Consider the following 27,080-nt stretch of genomic DNA (forward strand, 5'->3'; position numbering starts at 1 on the left):
GGATATGCAGGGATTGGAGGGATATGGATCATGTGCAGGCAGAGATGATATGGGGTGGCGTGGTAGCGCAGCGGTAGAGTTGCTGCCTTACAGTGCTTACAGCGCCAGAGACCTGGGTTCGATCCCGACTACGGGTGCTATCTATACTATGGGTTCTCCCAGTGACCGCGTGGGTTTTCTCCGAGATATTCGATTTCCTCCAACACTCCAAAGACGTACAGGTTTGTAGGTTAATTGGCGTGGTATAAATTAAAAATTGACCCTAGTATGTGTGTGTAGGACAGTGTTAATGTGCGGGGATCACTAGTCACTGCGGACTCAGTGGGCCGAAGAGCCTGTTTCCGCGCAATATCTCTATGAACTAAACTAAATTAATATCACTAGGTATCGTGATCGGTGTGGATATTATGGGCCAAACGATCAGTTTCTCTGCTGCACTGTTTGATGCCTTATGTTCTCTAACTAACCTGTTGCTGTGAACATCGATCCTATTCTGTAGATCAAAAGTACTATTGATACAGAGTACTTTAATCAGAATACATACAGAGACCATCACAATGAGTACTGTAGGCTTGGTGTCGTCAGTTGAACTAACTAACATGGCTGCCCACATGCCGCTAGGTGGTAGTGTTGGAAACCTGACATGGATTATGGATCAGGTCGATAGCAGCAAAACCAGACACGGATCAAATCAGCAATACTGTTTGATCTACATTTCCAACCACATTCCCCTTTAGAAGTGTATGATGTAGCCTCCCATCTAACCCCAAACTCCTGGCTCAGATATTTGCTATTCGCTTTGCACCTTACTTATAGAAACGACCTGAATCTTTATATTATTGCTGGATTGCTCATGTGAAGAATAACAGACAACATAAGGAAGTGAGGAAGTGTACATGTTCGCTGCAGTTGAGTGTCAAGCGACTCTGAAGTGAAGTAACCAAAATAATGCTGTAGAGTTGCTGCCTCACAGCACCGGAGACTCGGGTTCAATCCTGACTACGGGTGCTGTCTGTCTGGAGTTTTTGTACGTACTCCCCGTGACCTGCGTGGGTTTTCTCTGGGTGCTCCAGATTCCTCCCACACTCCAAAGACATGCAGGTCTGTAGGCTAATAGGCTTGGTAAAACTGTAAATTGTTCCTAGTGTGTGTCGGATAGTGTTAGTGTACGGGGATCGCTGGTCGGCATGGACTAGGTTGGGCCGAAGGGGCTGTTTCTGCGCTGTATCTCTAAACTAAATGAAATTAAACTAAATTAAACTAAACAATATTATTTTTAATGATTGCAGCTGAATTATTCTCTTTGTTTCTCATTTAATATAATAAAAAGGAATAAATGGGCATTGCTTTATTTCAAATGCTTTTTGTCATTGGGTAAGCAAAAAACTAAATCTCCAGAGAAACTCAACAGGTCAAGCAGCACCTGAGTAGGCTGAGAAATAGTCGACATTTCAGTTCAACTGAATCATCTAGATGCAGGTTCTTGCCTCCACATTTCTTGGCCTCCACAGATGCTTACTTCCACCAGCAATTTGCATTTCCCTCCAGACTCCAGCTTCGGCATCTCTTGTGTCTCCAATTATTGACTGAGAAATGCTTGGATTTCAGATATAAATGTTTTTAAGAAATTAGCTGTTAGATTAATTTGCCTCATCGAAATCTAAACTTGAACGTGAGTGACAATGTGTACAAAATTATGAGAGGAATAGATCGAGTTAATGCACAGTCTTTTGCCCAGTGTAGGGGATTTGATAACCAGAGAACATAGGTATACGGTGAGGAGGGAAAGATTTAATAGCAACATGAGGGGTAACTTTATTACATAAAGGGTGGCGGGTGTACGGAACGAGCTGCCGAAGGAGGTAGTTGAGGCAGGTACTCCCGTAACGTTTAGGAGATAATTGGGCAGGTACATGGAAAGAGCAGGTTTAGAGGGTTATGGGTAAAGCACTCGCAAGTGGGCCTGGTGTAGATGGGACACTTAGGAGGGAGAGATAGATCAGCCACGATTGAATGGTGGAGTAGACTTGATGGGCCGAATGGCCTGATTCTGATCCTATCACATGAATTATGAACTCATGACATGTTGATTGGTGTGGGCAAGTTGGGCCTGTTTCCTTGCTGGTTTCGGCCCGAAACGTTGCCTATTTCCTTCGCTCCATAGATCCATAGAACCATAGAGTTACTCCAACACTTTTGTCTACCTTCGATTTTCCAGCATCTGCAGTTCTTTCTTAAACATTGACTCTAGGACTCTCCAATTATTCTGCTCATTATTAAGAATTGGTCTTTGATCAAGTGGCGATTGGAAAGAATATTGTTGGCCACTCAAATTGTATTGGATTTTGATATCATTACCAAGTGAATGTCATTTCCTAGATGGAGACCAGAAGAATCAATTTTTACATAGACAGAGATAGTCCTCGAGCTCACAAGTCCTCTAGATTACAAGAATACACCACAACCCATTGATTTTTTTTCAATGACATAAACAGAAAAGGCCGAAAACTTGCAGAAGTTAGACAGCAGTTTCAGAGAGCGGTGAGGTTAGAAGTTCAATTGCGTAATGATTGATTTATGATGTCAAATCAGTTGTGAAACGTGATCACCCCATGACACACATAGTACTCAATGTAATGTAAAGTCAGACACTCCTGTGCATGTTAAGTCCTCAGGATATACAGGGGTGACATTAGTCCTGTGCCATACCTAAATGATGTCAAATTGATTTAAATATAGGCTGCTCATACGGTATGGAGTGCATACACAGGGAAGCAGATTTAAACAATAGACATAATTACAGTCACTAATTAATAGTAATACTGTTAATTATTGTTACCGTAATAACAGTAAAGGGCCTGTCCCACTGACGCGACTTTTCAGCGACTGGCTTCGACCTTCAAGCTCGAGGGCACTCGCCTGAAAAACCTCGACTTTTAAAAATGTGATTGCAAGATACAGCATGGGAATAGGCCCTTCGGCCCACCGAGTCCACGCTGACTATTGAACACCCATTAACACTAGTTCTATGTAATCCCCCTTTCCCGTCCACTCCATACACGCTAGAGGCAATTTACAGAAGCCAATTAGCCCACAAACCAACACGTCTTTGGGATGGGGAAGGGAACCAGAGCACCCGGAGGAAACGCACATGGTGACAGAGAGAACGTGCAAACTCCACTCAGACAGCACCTGAGGTCAGGATCGAAGCTAGGTCTCTACCAGCTGACACCAGATATAGAGATTGGAAGGCTAGGAATCTATTGAATTTGAAAATTTTAGGAATGGTGACTAATTCTTCAGGACCTGAACCTACATCTCTATACTGTCCATTCTTTGTCTTGCTTTATCAAACCACCAACCTGCCTTCCGCCTTATCACAGACCTTTTGCTCTCTGGCCAACAGTGGCAGAGTGTACATCCCACTGCCTTTCCACATATTACCAACACCTTACAAAGAACATTAGCCTGGGTGGTGAATCTGTGGAATCCATTGCCACAGAAGGCTGTGGTGGCCAAGACAATGGATCTTTTTAAGGCAGAGATAGATAGATTCTTGGGTTATGGGGAGAAGGCAGGAGAATGGGGTTAAGAGGGAAAGAAGATTGAATGGCGTCGTAGATGTGATGGGCCGAAGGGCCTAATTCTTCTCATATCACTCAAGAACTTATGAACCTTGAACATTGGCCTCAATGTTGGCAAGCAACAGCAAGGCGATGGTGTTTACTGCTGGCTTCTGATTAATTGTCCATATATTGCATCCTCTGCACCAATAAACCTCCTCTTACATACACCTTGCTGCTGGATGTACGTTCAGTGAGAAACATGGCGAATACTCTATCATTAAGGCAACTGCGTGCCCATTTACATTAAGAACTTAGACACAAAATGCTGAGTAACTCAGCGGGTCAGGCAGTAAATTACAATAGACAATAGGTGCAGAAGTAGGCCATTCGGCCCTTCGAGCCAGCATCGCCATTCAATGTGATCATGGCTGATCATCAGTGGATGCACAGAAAGAATAGGTGATGTTTCGAGTCGAAACCCTTCTTCAGACCTCCATGCATTATGAACTTTTCACACAGTAAATCAAAAAGGCAAAAGCACAATTGATCAGGAGTGAAATATGGATACCACGCATCAAGTTAAGACAGAATCTAAAATATTACATAAATTCTTCAAAAATCAATATTTGGGGCAGAGGTTTTACTGACCCATAACCGACCCAGTTAGACAGGTACATGGATAGGACAAGTTTGGAGGGATATGGACCAAATGCAGGCAGGTGGGACTAGTGTAGCTGGGACATGTTAGCCGGTGTGGGCAAGTCGGGCCCAGGTGTATCCCTCTATGACTCTATAAGCATGGGTGAACATTATTAGGTATAGGCAGTATCTGGGAAGTTAAGTACTATTTTAGTCAGTGTTCAAAGGGGAATTGAAAGCAGGGAATATTATTAAGACACAAAGTACTTGTGCTATAACTTTGTGTTTTAATCGTAATTAAATGTAATAGATGTCCAACTGTGTTAAAGAAAACTTTAAAACACAACACAAAGATCGGGTAAGACAATCTAGACTTTAGTTAAGAGCGCCAAATACATTACCTCTGGGAGCAATCTAGGAAATTGCTCTACGAACAAAGATTCATCTACCCCTTATATACAGTATTATCCTTTACTACAGCATGCACTTTAGCACGTTTCCTTCTTCCGAATGGTCTCGTAACAATTATAAATCATGCACCTCACAAAGACACAGCAGAGAAAACACCACCCAATTCCACCCCATTACAGAGAAGCAAATGTCATGTTACCCTTTCAATCTCTTTTCATTGTTTTACAGTCACCCTTTGTCCTTTGACAACAGAGAACAGAATCTGACTAAAGGAGGCTGCAGTAAGTGCCATGTACACAGGCTCAGCTTCAACCTTCTTTAAAGCTCGGAATTATTATGCCACATGAAGAGGACTTTCAGCATTTTTAGGCCATCCACCGATCCCTTTCCCTTGCTGTCTTCTTAAAGCTTTCAAATTTATCTTTGACAATTGTAATGTTATAGAGCTTTGTAATATTTTATACAGTTTTAGAAACATAGAAAATAGGTGCAGGAGTAGGCCATTTGGCCCTTCGTTCCAGCACTGCCATTCAGCATGATCATGGCTGATCATCTAAAATCAGTACCCCGTTCCTGCTTTCTCCCCATATCCCTTGATTCCGTTAGTTCGAAGAGCTATATCAAACTCAGGATTTTTGTTGTCCTTACCTGATAAAATAAAAACAATAGTCATAGCATAAAAGGAGTACAACAATGATTCAGCATACTGGTTCTGGGTTAGAGCATTAGCTGTGTTCGAAGAGTTTACATGGACATAAAGACACAAGGAACTGCAGAAGCTGGAACCTTGCATAGAACATAAAAGTGCTGGAGTAACTCAGTGGGTCTGGCAGCATCTCTGGAAGACATGAAGAGGTTACGTTTCAGGTTGGAACCCTTCTTCAGACTGGGTCCCGATCCGAAACTGGCAGTCTGAAAAAGGTGCCGACCCGAAACATCGTCTATCCATCTCCTCCAGGGATGCTGCCTGACCCACTGAGTAACTCCAGCTGAGTAGATTTTTGCCTAAAATCTCTGGTGCTTGAAAAAATGAGAAGTGATCTCATTGAAATTACAAAATTCTGTCACGCAAGGCTGGACAATTTACTGAGTGTAAAGTTTTATTGAGGTAGATATTCGTTTAGTTTAGTTTAGTTTAGAGATACAGCACAGAAACAGGCCCTTCAGCCCACCGAGTCCACGCCGACCATCGATCCCACGCATACTAACGCTATCCTACACACACTACAATTTTACAGTTTTACCAAGCCAATTAGCCTGCAACCCTGTACGTCTTTGAAGTGTGGGAGGAAATTGGAGATCCCGGAGAAAACCCATGCAGGTCACGGGGAGAACGTACAAAATCCATACAGACAACACCCATAGTCCAGATCGAACCCGGGTCCCTGACGCTGTCAGGCCGCAACTCTACCGCCGTGCCACCTTGCCGTCCGATACCAGCACCTTGTTTTAACGCTTTCTCTCTTAACTCCACATACAATCAAAAAGTCACCCATTCTTTCTCCTCAGAGATATTGCTTGTCCCACTGAGTTACTCCAGCATTTTGTGTCTATCGTCGATTTAAACCAGCATCTGCAGCTCTTTCCTATACAATTTGGCTTCCAATCAATTTCTTTGACTGAAATATTCAAGTTCAGCCCATTAACTAATTGTGATTGACTAACATTTACAACTTTGTGTCTACTTTATGTCTACTCAAAGGAAATATTCATCTGAAAGTAATTTTCTGATGATCCCAATACTTTTTCCATGTCTTTTATTGCTGACTATTGGCAGATGTAGAAGATTTGGTCCCTTTGAAAATGTTTTGTCATGAAATAATATTATATTGACTGGAAAACCTAATTTCACCTCCCCAAATTTTCCTTCAGGAATTAATCATTTAGATGTTGCAGGTAGCATTGTTTACATGCTATGATAAGTATGCAAGTTTTATTGTTCATTTAATTTATTTTGAATTAATTGAGCTTAACATAAAGAGCCTGATCTTTAGACTTTAGACTTCAGTGATATAGCACGGAAACAGACCCTTCGGCCCACCAAGTCTACGCCGATCACCGATCACCCTGTACACTAGGGATCATTTCACACATTTTACCAAAGCCAATTAACCTACAAACTTATACGCCTTTGCAGTGCAGGGGGGAAACCAGAGCTCCCGGAGAAAACACACAAGGTCACGGGGAGAACGTACAAACTCCGTACAGGCAGCACCCGTAGCCAGGATCGAACCCGGGTCTCTGGCGCTGTAAGGCAGCAATTCTACCACTGCGCCTTTAATGTTACTGAATCTTACTGAGGCTGATCAAACAAATAAACAATGAAGGTACACAAAAATGCTGGAGAAACTCATCGGGTGCAGCAGCATCTATGGAGCGTTTCGGCCCAAAACGTTGCCTATTTCTTTCGCTCCATAGATGCTGCTGCAGCCGCTGAGTTTCTCCAGCATTTTTGTGTACCTTCAATTTTCCAGCATCTGCAGATCCTTCTTAAATAAACAATGAAATCCATATGACTCTTGAGGGTCTAACAAAGTGAGACTTGATTGTTGCTTCAAGAACAGCTCGTGATTTTGTTGCTAAATGGGGTTTTTTGGTTGATGGGAAAGGCACTATGTGTCGCCTAACACTTCCGTGCTTAGGAAAGGCCATGGTTAAAGATATTGACCCATGTTGAGATGCAGTTGCAGAACCACTATCATCATTTAGTACTTCACCCAAGGTGTCATACTGCATGTGACAGCCTATATGAAAGTTGCTGCCTCCATGTTTAATGTGGTGGTGGTGTCACTGTCAAGTCCAATCTTGCTCCCCTTAACAAAAAAAAATCACTGCATATCAGTTAACATTCCCGACTGTCCTATTCCTTCCCATACTAATTGCTGTTCAGTTTAGTTTAATTTAATTTAGTTTTGTTTAGTTTAGAGATACAGCGTGGAAACAGCCTCTTCGGCCTACCGAGTCCGCACCGACCAGTGATCCCCGCACACTAGCACTGACCTGCACACACTAGGGGCAATTTTACAATTTTACCAAGCCAATTAACCTACAACGCTCTATGTCTTCGGAGTTTGGGTGGAAACTGGAGCACTCGGAGAAAACCCACACGGTTAGGGGATGAACGTACAAATTCTGCACAGACAGCACCTGTAGTCAGGTTTGAACCAGGTCTCTGGCGTTGTAAGGCAGCACCTCTACCGTTGTGCCTCCGTGCTGCTCAAATGTTTACTGTCTTGTAAGATTAGTCAGCAGAGCACCAGCCCTCAAATCAAAATCAAAGTCTTTATGACTTCATACAATTTATTTTCCAGATCGGATTATGGAAAAAACAATGAGATTGATGCTGGGAATCAAATTGGTAAATTGCATCCTCATGGAAATGGAACTCTAGTGCAGACATGTAAAATATCCTCCTTCAAAGTCTCATTTCACTTTATGACCAGGACAAATGTGTTGCAGCATGATTTAGCATTTACACCTGCTCAGAAATTAGCATTGTCGTAGCCTCTGGGACAAGTTTATGCAAAATTACGGGATGCAAGCAGCATATTAAGATGCACATGGTGAGTGCAAGAAAATACTGAGTCTGTCACAGATGTGCTCACTGTGTCAAATCATTTGGCCACGTTTAACGAAACTCGTAAGCGGCGTTCGGGTAAACGGTGAAGTCCCGCGTAAAGGAGTCCGATCTTTTCACTTTGTTTAGTTTTAGTTTCGAGACACAGCGCGGAAACAAGCCCCTCCGCCCACCGTGACCGCGCCGGCCAGCGATCCCCGCGCACTGAGCCTATCTAACTGACTTTGCCTTTGTTGAATCTATCTAACTGACTGCAGAGAATTACCCGCGTGCGTGACTCTAAAAGCCGCCTGTTGGTTTTGCAGCAGTGCATCTGTTTGGCCTGACATGGCAGCTGCAGCCAGTCCACGGACAACTCTACGAGAACGGGGGAAGCAAATCTTTCACTGGGCTGGAAAACCTGGATATCACCTCTTCGACCCAGGGTGGAAAAGGCTCAGACAAAGATGACATGAAAGACAAAGGAGGTCTCGGAGGTAGCAGCGCGCCTAATGAATGTTAAAAACAATGGGCTTAACCCCCCTGGTTAACTTTACTGATCTGAAGATACTCTGATATTTTTAGTGGGGTTTAATGCTATTTATAATGCTATTAAGGAAACACTGCGTATGTATCATGCAACCCTGTTTGCTATTTAGTTGAGGCATAGACAACAATATTAATGTATATATCGTGTGTCAGGGGATATGGGGAGAAGACAGGAGAATGGGGTTGCGAGGGAGAGATAGATCAGCCATGGTTGAATGGTGGAGTAGACATGATGGGCCGAATGGCCTAATTCTGCTCCTATAACATGAACATACGAATAAGTGCCACAGTTAGTTAATTTTTAATAAAGTAGCTCAACTTTTTTAATATTTTCTATCTCTTTAAGGGAGCCAACATTTAAAATATATTTGGACAGGTACAAGGATAAGATAGGTTTAGAGGATTATAGGCCAAACGCAGGCAGGTGGGACTACTTACAGATAGGGCATCTTGGTTGGCATGGTCAAGTTGGGCCGAAGGGCCTGCTTCCACGCTGTACGACTCCATGCCTCTGTCCCAAATACTGTTTAGATTATAATACAGATACTGACAGGAAGAGGTAGGGGAGGAAAAGCCGACACAAGTCATCTCATAAAACTTAGATTAGGCAGTGTTTAATGGACCAAGGAATTACAACTGTCATAAGGTGATTTAAGGAAGAAGGGTACAACTAATCTGCTTAGTCAAATAAGCATTTGTATCATCTGCTTCCTGTATAGGTGCAATGATAAATTATGGTTTCACTGCAATAACAGCACATTAGACAGTCAACTCAGGTCATAGTTAGAACATGATACATCAAGCATAGAGTGCCTGACTAATTATAGTGTGTGGATTGTCATGTAAAGGGAACCATGCGTTCTTTGGGTGATTTTCTTCAGTGGCAGGTCCATGAATGAACACAGACTGAGATACAATGCTGACTCAAAAGGTAATGGCAGGAGAAGATGGTATGGTGGCACAAGGGTGGGGTATGGGGTAAAGTTGCAACCCGACAGCGCCAGAGACCCGGGTTCGATCCTGAACATATCCATAGGTACACAAAAATGCTGGAGAAACTCAGCAGGTGCAGCAGCATCTATGGAGCGAAGGAAATAGGCAACGTTTCGGGACGAAACGTTGCCTATTTCCTTCGCTCCATAGATGCTGCTGCACCCGCTGAGTTTCTCCAGCATTTTTGTGTACCTTCGATTTTCCAGCATCTGCAGTTCCTTCTTAAACACTGACCATATCCATGCCTGGGAGGCAGTGCAATGAAGCGTCATTAAATGGATTTCTGGATTGAAAGGGCTCTTCAAGGAGGAAAATGCAAATAATAAGTTGATTAGGAAGGTGGAGGTGAGATAAAGGATCAGCAGCGATCATGTTCATCGATGCAGCTGACTTCAGGAACATGTCATAGAGTCAGTGAGTCGCACAGCGTGGAACTACGCTCTTCAGACCAACTTGCCCACACCGAAGTCACGGCGCCAGGCGCAAGAGGGCTCCGCCCGAGCCGGCTGCCTGCCCCTTTTCCGGGGTTACGTCCGTGCCCGGGTGGTGTTAGAGAGGGGCTACGCACTGTCCACGGGCGTCCCGCGGGATTTCCGGGAACGCTGGGCACCGCGGGGGATTGAATGCATCCTTGACAAGGAGTTGAAGATAGTTGTATAATAGTTCATCTTTAGTCGTGTATTATGGTGGTGAGTTTTGTTTTGTTTTTTACTGTACTGTATATATTATTTTAATATTTGAATAAAGATTTTTGACATAAGAAAAAAAATGTGCCCACACCGACCAAGATGCCCCATTAACACTGGTCCCACCTGCCTGTGTGTAGCTCATGTCCATCAACCCATGTCCTTCATCACAATATTCAATGTTCTTACATTTTACATTTTAACCAGAGTATTTTTTATTCCAAACTGTGTGCAGATTATTAAGGGAATTTATTATGCCATCAATATCAGCCATCAATTTCTCAAGATCTTTCCAGTCATTTCTACATCTACGTGATGGAATACTTGTGTTTAGTTTAGTTTAGTGATACAGCGTGGAAACAGGCCCTTCGGCCCACCGAGTCCACACTGACCAGCGATCCCCGCACATACACTGTGGACAATGTTTACATTTATACCAAGCCAATTAACAAACAAACCTGTACGTCTTTGGAGTGTGGGAGGAAACCGAAGTTCTGGGAGAAAACCCACGTGGTCTCGGGTGAGAACGTACAAACTCCGTACAGACAGCACCCGTAGCCAGGATCGAACCCGGGTCTCTGGTGCCGCAAGCGCTGTAAGGCAGCAACTCTACCGCTGCGCCACTGTGCCGCCCTGTCTGTTGAGTTGAAGATGACAGTACAACAGTGCAGAGGAAAAGCAGCCTAATTCGTCATTTATTTTAATGTTTTTTTCTGCACTCCATATACCGCACATCCTTGTGCCGTAAACCACTGCTTGATTCTCTGTTGATTAACTTGCCCTGCGTTGTGGTACAGGATGGGGCAACACGGTGGGGCAACTGTAATGTTGCTGCCTTACAGTGCTTACAGCGCCAGAAACCCAGGTTCGGTCTCGACTACTGGTGCTGACGGCACGGAGTTTGTACGTTCTCCCCGTGAACCGCATGGGCTTTCTCCAACATCTTCAGTTTCCCCCCCACACTCCAAAAACGTACAGGTTTTGCAGGTTAATTGGCTTGATGTAAATGTAAATTGTCCCCAGTGTGTGTAGGGTTGTGTTAATGTGCGGGGATCGCTGGTTGGCACAGACCCTGTGGGCTGAAGGGCCTGTTTCCGCGCTGAATCTCTATACTGAACTAAAAATAAACTAAGCATAGTGATATTTAGCTACAACTGTGAATAAGCAAATAGACGTGTATCATGTGCGTGTAATGTACTCGGTAATTCAGTTTTAGTTTCCAAAAGTATTTATTTTATACGTTCAGGTTCTCAGTACTAAAAGGATTATCTCAGTGTTCAGAGGGGAATATTTGTTTCCGAGAAACCAGAGCCATCGACTCTTTCATTGACCTGAAATTTTATTTTGCTATTTAATAGGGCATGGTGCTTTAGAGTGGTAAAGATATCTCTGTGGCTGCATCTTGGAGGAATCACATTCATTGACTGGGGATTGTGGTCTACGTTAGAAAGATGAGCAGTTTTGATACATCTTTAAACTTCAATGGACATTGCATTGAGCAATATATCATGGCAATCTAACGGCAGTGATGAAAGTAGGCATCTTCCCAGGGAAACGAAAAGTTTGACATTTGATAACTTGCTTTGAAATACTTGTCATTACAATGGCAAACATAGGAGCCCTTCTAACCGAACACTGTCCAATCAAGCTCATTGACTTGTGCACCTGTATCAGTCCTTGTGAAATGTATCCAGATATTTTTGTCGTATGAACATAACAGATCGGTACAAATGAATCAAAATATTCACTGCCAATACCCCCGAATGTTTTGTGTTAAGTCTGAGAGTAAACTCAGTTATTGACAGGATCAAACTCACTCAGATCACGTACAAACTACGTACAAACAAGCACCCGTAGTCAGAATCGAACCCAGGTCTCTGGTGCTGCAAGGCAGCAACTCCACCGCTGCACCACTGTGCCGCCTATAACCCAATGTATATATATAAATTCTGCAAGCATTTAGTGGCATACATCTCTCTCTCCACTTCAGCCCCAATTGTTCATCCCTTGAAGACTTTGCATTTTGTAAAACCCGTCACATTCTAATCCTCCGACTTCAGGGTACATGTATGAATTTGGGTGGGTTAAATGGCACCACAAGTATAGTTTACACCCCAGCGGTATGAACATTGACCTCCAATTTCAGGTAGTCCTAGCTTTCTCCCTCCTTCCCCTCCCCTTCCCAGCTCTCCCACAGCCCACTGAATCTGCCTCTTCCTTTTTTCTTCCCGCATCCCACCACCCGCACATCAGTCTGAAGAAGGGTCTCGACCCGAAACGTCACCTATTCCTTCGCTCCATAGATGCTGCCTCACCCGCTGAGTTTCTCCAGCATTTTTGTCTGCCTTCGATTTACAGTAATATCGCCACGTTGACCTCATCAACAACAGGGGGAGTTTTATTTATGGTATTTTCCCATTGTATGGTTTCCTTCAATGTAGGTGATGCCACTCAACTGAAAAGACTGATTCAGGTACTGACTAATGGAATAGACTGCGATCCCAAAGCTTCCTCCATAGGAAGAATCACAGCCTTTCCCTCATTGAAGGTGGAGTCGCAGGTAGATCGGGTGGTCAAAAAGGATCATGGCACATTGGCCTTCATCAGTCAGAGCATTGAGTATAAAAGTTGGGAGGTCATGTTGCAGTTGTATAAGACGTTGGTGAGGCCGCATTTAGAGTATTGTGTTCAGTTCTGGGCACCATGTTATCGGAAATATGTTGTCAAGCTGGAAAGGGTACAGAGGAGATTTCCTAGGATGTTGCCAGGACTTGAGCGTCTGTCCTCTAGGGAGCGGTTGAGTAGGCTGGGACTATTCCTTGGAGCACAGGAAGATGAGAGGTGATTTTATAGAGGTGTATAAAATCATGAGAGAAATAGATCTGGTAGATGCACAGAGTATTTGCCTAGATTAGGAGAATCGAGAACCAGAGGACATAGGTTTAAGGTAAAGAGGGATAGACTTAATAGGAATCTGAGGGCTAACATTTTCAAACAAAGGGTGGTGGGTGCAAGGAATGAGTTCCCAGAGGAGGAAGTTGAGGCAGGGACTATCACGACATTTACGAAACATTTAGACAGTTACACGGATAGGACAGGTTTGGAGGGATATCGGCCAAATGCAGGCAAGTGGGACTAGTGCAGATGGGTTAGGTTAGGTTGGTCAGTGTGGGCAAGTTGGGCCGAAGGGCCTGTATGACTCCATGACTCAAATTGTTGCATCAGATTAATTCCAGGACTATATATTTCACAATTACATGATTAAATTAGCCTGGTGAAATCTCATGTGTCTTTTAATGCCTTCCACGTCGATTTAATTGAAGATTTCAGTTTGTCTCAAAGGCATAAGCACCTGTGAAGTATTTTGCTCCCTAAACAATTAAAGAGAGTTTACAACATATGGACATGTGCAATTCGACAAAATTTCCTTCAGAAATCAACAGGCATCCAACGATTTAATCCGGGATTGTGAGACGATTTGAGAGTTTAATTGCTCTTTTTAAAACGCTTTTTGGAACAAAATAGTGGCCTGAATTTTCCTTGCCTAATTTCAACCTTGTCACGCATTTGAAATGTGAAAATTGCCCTCTCCTCTGTAACGGAGGCTTTGCCAAAAGCAGGATTAACACACCTGTGATTATAAATAACTGCGTTATTTCTGCTAATTCACAAAGGATCTCAGCTTGTTTGTTTAAGCGATTTGCACCTAAGACAGGAGTCTGGATGATTAAATTGCTTCTCTTTGGTTGCTGTCCATCCTGGGCACGATAATGGGAGCACAATGGGCACAAATGAAATGTTCTTTTTTTTACCCAGAGTAAAATGAAAATGGAAATATTCATGTTTCAGGGAAATAGTGGACGTAAAGGAAGTGATCTTAACTTTAGTTTCGTCAAATTTGGATAAAACAGCACGGATACAAGCCCTTCAGCCCACCGAGTCCACAACTAGCCTGACCAGCGACCCCCGTACACTAACACTATCCTACACACACTAGGGACATAGAAACATAGAAACATAGAAATTAGGTGCAGGAGTAGGCCATTCGGCCCTTCAAGCCTGCACCGCCATTCAATATGATCATGACAATTTGCAATTTTTACCGAAGCCAATTAACCTACCAACCTGTACTTCATTGGAAGGTGGGAGGAAACCGGAGTTCCCAGAGAAAGCCCACGCAGGTCACGGGGAGAACGTAGAAACTCCATATAGACAAGCACCCGTAGTCGCGAGCGAAACTATATCTCTGGCCCTGAAAAGCAGCAACTCTACCCACTGCGCCACGGTGCTGTACTTGCGGGTTTAGAGAAAAATTAATGCTCACGTAGATTCTCCCTGGAAAAAGTGAAGTGGCAAGAAATCCATTAGTGGGGGTACATTATAATTAAAGCATAGAAACATAGAAAATAGGTGCAGGAGTAGGCCATTCTGCCCTTCGAGCCTGCACAGCCATTCAATATGATCATGGCTGATCATCCAACTCAGTATCCTGTACCTGCCTTCTCTCCATACCCCCTGATCCCTTTAGCCACAAGGGCCACATCTAACTCCCTCTTAAATATAGCCAATGAACTGGCCTCAGCTACCTTCTGTGGCTGAGAATTCCACAGATTCACCACTCTCTGTGTGAAAATAGTTTTTTTCATCTCGGTCCTAAAAAATTTCCCCCTTATCCTTAAACTGTGACCCCTTGTTCTGGACTTCCCCAACATCGGGAACAATCTTCCTGCATCTAGCCTGTCCAACCCCTTAAGAATTTTGTAAGTTTCTATAAGATCCCCCCTCAATCTTCTAAATTCTAGCGAGTACAATTACAGCAGAAGCAAACTACAGCATTGTTGATCAGGTGCTCGGGAGAGTAGAATTCAGAGAGTCACCTTTCTGTCCTAGGTCTCCTCCATTGTCAGAGTGAGGCTAAACGCAAATTGGAGGAACAGCATCTCATATATCGCTTGGGCAGCTTACAGCCCAGTGGTATGAATATTGATTTATCTTACTTCAGGTAGCCCCGGCATTCCCTCTCTCTCTATCCATCCCTCCCCCACCAAAGTCGCACCAGCTTCTTGTTTTCATCCTACAAACAGCTAACAATGGCCTGTTTCCTTCACCATCGTAACTTTTTTGCATATCTTTTATTCATTGTTCTTTATCTCTCCACAGCATTGTCTATATCTCTCGTTTCCCTTATCCCTCATCAGTCTGAAGAAAGGTATCGACCCGAAACGTCACCCATTCCTTCTCTCCAGGGATGTTGCCAGTCCCGCTGAGTCACTCCAGCCTTTTGTGTCTATCTTTGGAAGATCTGAAATGCGGAAGTTGTTTTAACGGCATGTTGATATGAATTCAGGACCGGCAAATTCAAATAGAACATAGGACATTGCTGTGCAGGAACGAACTGCTGGTTTACACCGAAGATAGACTCAAAATGCTGGAGTAACACATTGGGGCAGACAGCATCTCTGGATGCTCCCAATCTTTCTCGCCATCTAAGAACAGAACTGCACAGGAATAAGCTCTTTGGTCCACGATGCCCAAGCTAAACAGGATACCAAGTTAAAATAATCTCCTCCGCCTGTATGTAAGCTGTATCCAATAATAAAGTGAAGGCTGGCAAGTTTCGAGGACCTTGGTTGACGTGACATGTAATAAATGTAGTCAAAAAAGCAAAAGGATAACTATTTAAGATTCAAGAAGCCCATATCAGCCAAGGCGCGTCAGAAATATTAAGAAAGCAAGTAATAACTCAGACATCAATTCAGATCAAAATTCATTTAGGATTTTTTAATGGAGGAATTATGCAGGGTCTTAACTGTCCTTAATTGAACTGAGATAACTTTTTAGTTTAACTTGTTATGCCGACCAGCGATCACCGCACACTTACACTAACCCCCACACACTAGGGACATTTTACAATTATACCAAGCCATTTACTACAAACCTGCATGTATTTTGGAGTGTGGGAGGAAACCGGAGTTCCCGGAGAAAACCCACGCAGGTCACTGGGAGAACGTACAAACTCCGTCCAGACAAGCACCCATAGTCGGGATCGAACCCACGTCTCTGGCGTTGTAAGATAGCAACTCTACCGCTGTGCCATCGTGCCACCACATATGTGCCGCCAGTAAGCAAGGGCTTCCAGTAAGCATGTGGAATTGATCCTTGAATCATTGCAAAGAAGGATGCAGAGCAGAGTCCATTCCTAAATAATGAAGTTGGACAAATAAGTGACCTGACTGTCGAAGAATATTTCAATGCTAATCACATACACAACAAATTTAGATTATGAAAATTTGGCACGCGATGAACAATATTTGAATATTTCTGAAATCCAGAGGCTTATAAGAACTGCTGGTTGATGTAATGTTTTGAAAACCCAGAAACTTTAGCCATAACAAATTAATACCACATGAAAAATGATGAAACAATTCAAACTTATAAAATTAATAAAAAGCAACTTAATCTTTCTTCCCATCACAGCTAGTCTCGTTTTTGCTGGATCAACATCAAGTCCAGCGACAGATGGGTTTGATGCAAGCACTTTTTAGTGTCAGTATAGTTTATTGTCACCTGTACCGAGATACAGTGAAAAGCTTTTGTTGCGTGCTAACCAGCCAGCGGAAAGACAATTCTCCCCGTGACCACGTGCGTTTCCTCCCACACTCCAAAGACGTACAGGTTTGTAGGTTATTTGGGTTTGTATAAGTGTAAATTGTTCCTAATGTTAATGTGCTGGCATCGCTGGTCAGTGTGGACTCGGTGGGCCGAAGGGCCTGTTTCCGCGCTGTATCTCTAAAAAAAAAACGATGACCACAAGCATCACAAAACCTTTTAAAGACATGGCTCTGCAGATAATGGAGAGAAGTTTGACACCTTCCACCATTCAATAGACTGGTCCCATGGTTTGGATAGCAGTAACTGCAAGCCCACTGTCTAAGAATGCAGGAAGAGATGATATGGGGAGTTACAGGTCAATTAGCCTCAGTGGCAGGAAAAATGCCAGAACTGCATTAGGGAAATGCTGTACTTTAGACATTAGTCTAGGTCTTTATTCTTTGGAGCGCAGAAGGTTAAGGGGAGGACTTGATAGAGGTCTTTAAAATTATGAGAGGGATAGACAGAGTTGATGTGGATAAGCTTTTTCCATTGAGAGTAGGGAAGATTCAAACAAGAGGACATGATTTGAGAATTAAGGGACAAAAGTTTAGGGGTAACATGAGGGGGAACTTCTTTACTCAGAGAGTGGTAGCTGTGTGGAATGAGCTTCCAGTGGAAGTGGTGGAGGCAGGTTCGTTTTTATCATTTAAAAATAAATTGGATAGGTATATGGACAGGAAAGGAATGGAGTGTTATGGTCTGAGTGCAGGTAGATGGGACTAGGTGTGAGTAAGTGTTCGGCACGGACTAGAAGGGCCAAGATGGCCTGTTTCCGTGCTGTAATTGTTATATGTTATATGGAAATGATAGTGGGGAAATTGGAGAATAATAATAGAATCTGATAAAATAAAAATTGCATTTAAGAAAGAAAAGTCAGGTGTGACAAATCCTCTAGAGTGTTTTAGAGTTTATAACTACAGTCACTGAAGAGATAAGTTGCAACCAGTGAATGTTGTGTATTTGGACTTGCAGAAGGTTTAGTTCAGTTTAGAGATACAGCGCGGAAATAGCCCACCGTTGTCCGCGCCGACCAGTGATCCCCACACATAAACGCTGCCCTACACACACTACGGACAATTTCCACTTATAGCAAACCAATTAACCTAAAAACCTGGATGCCTTTGGAGTGTGGAAGGAAACCGAAGAACTGGGGAAATCCCACGCGGTCAAGGGGAGAACGTGCAAACTCCATACAGACAAGCACCCATGGTTGTGATCGAACTTGGGTCTCCGGCGCTGCAAGTGCTGTAAGGCAGCAACTCTACCACTATGCCATGGTGCCACACTTCAATGAAGTGCCACAGAAGGCATCATTAAACACATAGATACATAGGACAGGGGATAATCACAGGCCCTTCAGCCCAACCTGTCCATGATGCCTCATCTACACTAATCCCACCTGCCCGCATTTGGCCCATATCCCTCTCAATCTCTCCTATACATGTACCTGTCCAAATGTCTTTCACTCCAAACATATGTCCATACAAACAGAGGAGGATGACAAAGTGAATCAGGAAATATAATAATTTGACAAGAAGCATTTAAAAAAATGTGTGGAATGAGGATTTTTCTGCGGTAAACAGAGAATAAATATAAACTGGTCATTTTCGGGTTGGCAGATTTAAATTATCTACTATCCACCCCTAATCAGACCTGAATGTGTTTAGCTTCCGAGATGTAAAATGATTTGTCTTTTGAAACAGGAGCATTTAACCAATTATAGCTTAACAAGCAAGTGAATACTTCCATGCTCACCATGTAACAAAGCAAAAACTGTCATGACATTTTAATGGCAGGAATGGTTCATAAATACCCATAATTCTGATTTAGTTTAGTTTAATTTCGAGATACAACGCGGAAACAGGCCCTTCAAACCACCAAGTCCGTACCGACAAGCGAACCCATGCACTAACATTATCCTACACACACTAGGGACCATTCACAATTTACACTAAGCCAAATTAACTTACAAACCTGCATGTCTTTGGAGTGTGAGAGGAAACCGGAGCACCCGGAGAAAACCCACTGGGTGCAAACTCACTACAGACAGCGCCCGTAGTGCAGTGCAACTGGGCAAGGCAACAGTATTCTCCGTTATAGATGCCAAAAGTTCATTCTGGCAGAATCTATAGATTACCCCATCTACCTAATGAACAAGTTCAGACAGCTATGTGAGTTGCACACTAACTAACAGGACCTGTGTCTAGGGTAGGGATGAAGATCTGGACTGAAATACATAAGGAATGTGCAACATGCATAATCTGTGTGGTGCAGGGAGGTTCTACTGCAGTTGTACAGGGTCTTGGTGAGACCACACCTGGAGTATTGCGTACAGTTTTGGTCTCCTAATCTGAGGATAGACATTCTTGCCATAGAGGGAGTACAGAGAAGGTTCACCAGACTGATTCCTGGGATGTCAGGACTTTCATATGAAGAAAGACTGGATAGACTCGGCTTGTACATGCTAGAATTTAGAAGATTGAGGGGGGATCTTATAGAAACTTACAAAATTCTTAAGGGGTTGGACAGGCTAGATGCAGGGAGATTATTCCCGATGTTGGGGAAGTCCAGAACTAGGGGTCACAGTTTAAGGATAAGAGGGAAGTCCTTTAGGACCGAGATGAGAAAATCATTTTTTACACAGAGAGTTGTGAATCTGTGGAATTCTCTGCCACAGAAGGTAGTTGAGGCCAGTGCATTGGCTATATTTAAGAGGGAGTTAGATGTGGCCCTTGTGGCTAATGGGATCAGGGGGTATGGAGAGAAGGCAGGGATGGGATACTGAGTTGGATGATCAACCATGATCATATTGAATGGCGGTGCAGGCTCGAAGGGCCGAATGGCTTACTCCTGCACCTATTTTCTATGTTTCTATGTTTCTATAATCTGTCTTTACTATATATATATATAGTAAAGACAGATTAATCTACATCCTTCCTCTTAAGGAATTAATTGAACTATCGGTTCCACTGTGCCAGACTAATCTACACGTAGTCAGGATCAAATCCATGTCTCTGGAGCTACAAGGCAGCAACTCTACCATTGTGCCGCCGAGCCGCCCTTGAAACAGGCCCATCGCGTCTACGTTGACCATCTATTACCCAAACATTAGCTCCATGCTACACACTAGAGAACAATTTACAGAAGCCAATTAACCTACAAACCGGCACGTCTTTGGGATGTGCTTAAAGTGCTTGATTTCTGCAGGTTGTGCTCTGGAAACCTGCAAATTAGAATGCTTTGTGAAGGTGCAGGAAATCAGCAACAACGACTACGGAGTTCCACACGTAATTGTATATATGATGTATTCAAGAGAGAGTTAGATAGAGCTCTTAGGGCTAACGGAATCAAGGGATATGGGGAGAAAGTAGGAACGGGGTACTGATTGTGGATGATCAGCCATGATCACATTGAATGGTGGTGCTGGCTTGAAGGGCCGAATGGCCTACTCCTGCACCTATTTTCTATGTTTTTATATGTGTGCACCAGACATTGCTATCAGCTGCATGACGAGATAACTGTGAACGTGGACAGGTTTGTCATCATTCCAACTGCAAGTTGTAGACCAATGTTTCCATTGGCAACCTAGTTGATATCATTGGATATCATTTACTATTGTGTGCTGAGCCAGTGCAGCATGAGAGATGAATATGGTAGTATTGGAATTCAGAGTTTTAGCTGGTTAATTTCATATAATCTCTCACCCTTTTCTGGACCATATCCAATCTGAACATGACAATTGTTTGGGTGGCAGCGGTAGAGTTGCTGCCTTACAGCGCTTGCAGCACCAGAGACCCGGGTTCGATCCTGGCCACGGGTGCTTGTCTGTACGGAGTTTATACATTCCCCCTGCGACCTGCATGGGTTTTCTCTGAGAACTTCAGTTTCCTCCCACACACCAAAGATGTACAGGTTTGTAGGTTAATTGGCTTGATATAAATGTAAAAAATTGTCCCGAGTGTAGGATAGTGTTATAGTGCGGGGATTGTGGGTTGGTGCGGACTCGGTGGGCCGAAGTGCCTGTTTCCATGCTGTATCTCCCAAATAAATTAAATTGTTCTTAATAATAAACAAGAAAATGGTTCATCTCTGCCAATATTTTTTTCCGGGCATATGCTAAAATATATTAATTACGATAAATGTCACTTTTGAATCAGTTAAATATAAATCAGTTTTGGACACAATGCCATAGGAAGATTTACGAGGACATTGCTAGGACTCGATGGCCTGAGCTACAGGGAGAGGTTGAGTAGGTTGGGTCTCTATTCCTTGGAGCGCAGGAAGATGAGGGGTGATCTTATAGAGGTGTACAAAATCATGAGAGGAATAGATCGGGGAAACGCACACAGTGCTTTGCCTAGAGTAGGTGAATTGAGAAAGAGAGGACATAGATTGAATGTGAGGGGGGGGAGGAGATTTAATAGAAACCTGAGGGGTAACTTTTTTACACAAATGGTGGTGGGGGTAGTTGTTCCAGTTGCTAAGAGCATTGTCTTACCGGGCTTCCAGCCGCCACCTTCCTCCGTCGCCCAGTAACCGACATCCTCTCCTCGCCCGCCCACCTTAGTTTCCCAGGTGAGTTCATAGTGCAGGTGAGTTCATGTGTAGGTGAATATTAAACAAAGTTTACCAGTACTCTTAACAAGTAATCAACAACTGGGTCAAATAATGGGGTGGTCAGTCTATGGAATATTAGACCTGAGAGGGTGTCAATAACTCCAGGGGTACAAAGACAATTGGGCAGCACGGTGGCGCAGCGGTAGAGTTGCTGCCTAATGCCCCTGTCCCACTTAGGAAACCTGAACGGAAACCTCTGGAGACTTTGCGCCCCACCCAAGGTTTCCGGAGGTTGCCGGAGGTTTTTGTCAGTCTCCCTACCTGCTTCCACTACCTGCAACCTCCGGCAACCACCTGCAACCTCCGGGAACCGCACGGAAACCTTGAGTGGGGCGCAAAGTCTCCAGAGGTTTCCGTTCAGGTTTCCTAAGTGGGACAGGGGCTTTACAGCGCCAGGTACCCGGGTTCAATCCTGACTACAGGTGCCGTCTGTATGAGCTCCAGTTTCCTCCCACACTCTAATGACGTACAGGCGAATTGGCTTGGTAAAATTGTAACTTGGCCCTAAGTGTATGTCGTGCTAGAGTGCAGAGATCGCTGGTCGGCACGCACTCGGGTGGGCCAAAGGGCCTGTTTCTGCGCTGTATCTCTAAACTAAAACCAAATTATTGTGTTATGAAGAAACAGAGAGAAATTCCAAATGCACATTGAAAGGTTTCTGAACTTGTTTCAACTGTTTTATACCCAACCAATAGAGGTTAGTGTGATATAGTTCTGCAGTGTTTCCACTTGAATGCAACCAATGTGAACTTTCCAGTGCGACATGCTGCGGTCAAACTAGTTGTCTTTCTGTTGTGTGTTTCTTTCAGGAAAAACTGTGCATGTGTTTCAACGAGGGAGGGCCATCGACACAGGAGAAGTGGATATTGGAATGCAGGTGATGCAAACCATTCCCCCAGGTCTCTTCTGGAGGTTTCAAGTCACCACAGATCATCCGCTCTACCTGAAATTCAACGTGTCATTGGCTAAAGATGCCTTATTGGGGATCTATGGTCGACGAAACCTTCCGCCCACCCACACGCAGGTAATTACCTCTCATTGTGTTTTATCTATAGTCCAGATTATCTAATGTTCACATGTACCGATGATGGAACAATGAGATTCTTACTTGCAGTCACATAACAGGCCAGTAAGCGCAACACTCACAGATAACAACTCACGTTGGCGCAGTGGTAGAGTTGCTGCCTTACAGCGCCGGAGACTTAGGTTCGAACCTGACTACGGATATGTTCTCCCCGTGACCTGCGTGGGTTTTCTCCGGTTTCCTCCCACACCCCAAAGAAGCACAGGTTTATAGGTCAATAGGCTTGGTAAAATTGTAAATTGTCCCCAGTGTGTGTAGAGTAGTGTTAGTGTGCAGGGATCGCTGGTCGGCGCGGAGTCGGTGTGCCGAAGGGCCTGTTCCGCGTGATATCTCTAAATCAAATAAGTAATTAACAAGTAATTTATTTATTTATTAGCCAATGAAACTAAAATAACAAATAATAAACACGAAAGATTCAATAAACCTATAACCCCAATACTAGTGCAAAAAAGACCAAAGTCCTTGGTGCAACTGAAGACAGTCCACTATTCATAGGTTAGTTGGTAGACACAAAATACTGAAAGAAATGCTGCAGGCGTTAGAGGTTATGGGGAATAGGCAGGAGAATGGGGTTATGAGGGAGAGATGGATCAGCCATGATTGAATGGCAGAGTAGACTTGATGGGTCAAATGGCCTAATTCTACTCCTATTCCTTATGATCGTATGACCTTATGTAACCTAGTGGGTCAGGCAGCATCTGTGGTGAAAAGGTGGTGTTTTGGGTCGACACTCTCTCTCAGTCCAAAGAAAGGTCACAACCCGAAACATCGCCCATTTCTTTTCCCCAGAGATGCTGCCTGGCCCGCAGAGTGACTCCAGCATTTTGTGTTGATCTTTGGTGTAAACCAGCACCTGCAGTTCCTTCCTCCTGATAGTTTAGTTGGTGTTGTGCAATGCTCAAGATGGTTGTTGGGAAGAAACTGTTCTTGAATTTGGTGATCACGGTTTTCAGACTCTTATACTTACTGGTAGGAGTGAAATGAGAAATGGGTCTTTGTCGATGCCAGCTGCCTTTTTGAAGTAGCGCCTCCTGTATTAATGGGGTAACAAGCCAACAGAGTAAATTTATCGATGTACTTAAGTTGATGCAGCATTTAACAACAAACTAAGAATATAATCTGGCCGAGAATCCCAAAATTGCACAGTAATTTGTTGGTAAGGAATTGTCAGTCCTGTGAGATTGGGGTCACCAGCCATGTTGTCAATTACCATGCATTAATACCATGATGAGCTATCTTTCTCAACCATTGGATATGTGCAGTATTCATGTTCACATGTTCTAGGAGCAGAATTAGGCCATTCGGCCCATCAGGTCTACTGCTTTATTCTTCTTTATTAGGTCATGAGGTCATAAGGAATAATAATAATAATAATGGATGGGATTTATATAGCGCCTTTCTAATACTCAAGGCGCTTTACATCGCATTATTCATTCACTCCTCAGTCACACTCGGTGGTGGTAAGCTACTTCTGTAGCCACAGCTGCCCTGGGGCAGACTGACGGAAGCGTGGCTGCCAATCTGCGCCTACGGCCCCTCCGACCACCACCAATCACTCACACACATTCACACACATTCACACACAGGCAAAGGTGGGTGAAGTGTCTTGCCCAAGGACACAACGACAGTATGCACTCCAAGCGGGATTCGAACCGGCTACCTTCCGGTTGCCAGCCGAACACTTAGCCCATTGTGCCATCTGTCGTCCCGAATAGGAGTGGAATTAGGCCATTCGGCCCATCAAGTACACTCCTTTAAGGGCCAGTCCCACTTTCACGACCTTTTTTACTCATGGACATTTTTCATCATGTTGAAAAAAACACCCCGACCTACTTGATGCCACGAGTACCTACGACTAGCATCACGGCCTGCTACGACCTACCTACGACATCCTATGACCTCCTATGACTTTGTGACGACCATGCTGCGAGTATGAGTCAAGGGCAAACTCAGCAGAGGTCGTGAATTAGGTCGTGAAAGTGGGACAGGCCCTTTATTCTTCTTTATTGTAGTTTGAACGCCTCATTATGGGGGACAATTATGTGTTGATGTTGGATAGACACAAAGTGCTGGAGTTACTCAGTGAGTCAGGCAGCATACCTGGAGGGGAAAAGATGGATGATGTTTCCTGATGTTTCAGGTGGGAACCCTTCTTCAGATTGAAAGTAGTGGGTGGGAGGGAAACTGGGGGTAGAAAAAAGGCCAGAACAGATCAGGGCCGGCAACAGATGGCCAAGGAAGGGTGGAGCCCATAAAGTTGATGTTGGACTAGACTTAGGCATGGTGAAGAAGAGACAAAAGCAGGCTTCATCCCCAGAAACATTCACTAATTAGTTTACAAGTATCAAATAAATTTCAGATAATTTTCACTGAAGGCGACTTTTTTTTTTAACTTGCGGATTTATTTGTAAATTGAATTGAAATCCTGCAGCCGCCATGGGATTTGTACTTGCTTTCTTGATTTGATCGGTCTGGGAAATTATCATCGCTTCTAAGAACAACTGAAAAATGAAAACTCATCAGGTCTGATGTGCTTCCATTGGAATCTTAATAAAATTGGGAAAACCGATTAGTGTTATCCACTTCTGCCATGACTGCCCGCAAAAAAAAATGTTCATTATCATTAACGACATTACATAATCTTTAATTACTGATTGTAATGCGAATGATCTGACAAGAAACGCAATTATCGCGGAACAAAAGAGATGAGTAACGAGGGATTTTCCTTGACGTGGCATAGTTCCACATGGAGGATCTAATTGCAAAATAATGAAACTCATCACAGATGATCTAACAGCCTGCACCATCAGTAGGAAAGAATTGCTTGCATTTGATGCGATACATTAAATTAAGCCAGTCCAAACCCAGAGCCCATGAAAAGACCGGCATGGTGGCATAGTAGTCGAGTTAATGCCTCACAGCACCAGAGACCCGGGTTCGATTCTGACTACGGGTGCTGTCCGTACTGGGGTTTGCACGTTTAGTTTAGTTTAGAGATACAGCACCGAAACAGGCCATTCGGGTCACCAGGTCTGTGCCAACGGGCGATCCACGCACTATAAACACCATCCTACACTGGGGACAATTTACAATTATACAGAAGCCAATTAGCCTACAAACCTGTACGTCTTTGGAGTGTGGGAGGAAACCGGAGCTCCCCGGAGAAAACCCATACAGGTCACAGGGAGGTAGACACAAAATGCTGGAGTAACTCAGCGGGACAGGCAGCATCTCTGGAGAGAAGGAATGGGTGACGTTTCGGGTCGAGACCCTCCTTCAGACTGATGTCAGCGGTGCAGAGATAGAATGTAGTCGGAGACAGTAAGATTGGTGGGAGATCTGGGAAGGGGAAGGGGATGGAGAGAGAGAGTGAAAGCAAGGGCTACTTGAAGTTAGAGAAGTCAATGTTCATGCTGCTGGGGTTGAAGCTGCCCAAGCGGAATATGAGGTGCTGTTCCTCCAATTTGCGCTGGGCCTCACTCTGACAGTGGAGGAAGCTCAGGACAGAAAGGTCAGATTGGGAATGGGAGGGGGGGGGTTAAAGTGCTGAGCAACCGGGAGATCAGGTAGGTGTTGGCGGAGGTGTTCAGCAACCCGAATGCCGAGTCCGCGCTTGGTCTCGCCGATATACGGGAGTCGATACCTGGAACAGCGGACATCGGTAGATGAGGTTGGAGGAGGTGCAAGTGAACCCCTGCCTCACCTGAAAAGACTGTCGGGGTCCTTGGACGGAGCCGAGGGGGGAGGTAAAGGGACAGGTGTTGCATCTCCTGTGGTTGCAGCGGAAAGTACCCAGGGAGGGGGCTAGATTGGGTGGGAAGGGATGAATTGACCAGGGAGTTGTTGAGGGAACGGTCTCTGCAGAAAGCAGAAAGGGGTGGAGATGGGAAGATGTGGGCAGCAGTGGGATCCCGTTGGAGGTGGCGAAAATATATTGGAGGATTATATGCTGCATGCGACGGCTGATGGGGTGGAAGGTGAGGACAAGGGGGACTCTGTCCTTGTTACGAATGGGGGAAGGGGGAGCAAGAGCAGAGCTGTAGGATATCGAGGACCCTAGTGAGAGCCTCATCTATAATGGAAGAGGGGAATCCCTGGTCACGGTCATGGGAAGAACGTACAAACTCCACAGAGATGGCACCCATAGTCAGGATCGAACCCGGTTCTCTGGCACTGTAAAGGGCCTGTCCCACTTTCACGACCTAATTCACGACCTTTGCGAGTTTGCCCTTGACTCATACTCGCAGCATTGTCGTAGGAGGTCGTAGGTGGGGCGTAGCAGGTCGTGATGCTGGTCGTAGGTACTCGTGGCATCAAGTAGGCCG

At 44.2% G+C, this 27,080-nt stretch overlaps 1 protein-coding gene across 2 annotated transcripts in view; it reads left to right on the forward strand.

Annotated features, from left to right (window-relative positions):
• tenm1 (teneurin transmembrane protein 1) overlaps nt 1-27,080 on the forward strand; it is an 824,829-nt gene that overhangs the window by 598,502 nt on the left and 199,247 nt on the right. For both annotated transcript variants that reach the window (XM_033030732.1, XM_033030733.1), the window contains exons 6-7: nt 8,499-8,669; nt 22,481-22,695. In XM_033030732.1, the coding sequence (XP_032886623.1) occupies nt 8,499-8,669; nt 22,481-22,695 (386 nt within the window). The remainder of the gene's footprint in view (nt 1-8,498; nt 8,670-22,480; nt 22,696-27,080) is intronic.

This window comes from Amblyraja radiata, chromosome 12, assembly GCF_010909765.2.
Source record: "Amblyraja radiata isolate CabotCenter1 chromosome 12, sAmbRad1.1.pri, whole genome shotgun sequence".
Classification (NCBI taxonomy): Eukaryota; Metazoa; Chordata; class Chondrichthyes; order Rajiformes; family Rajidae; genus Amblyraja; species Amblyraja radiata.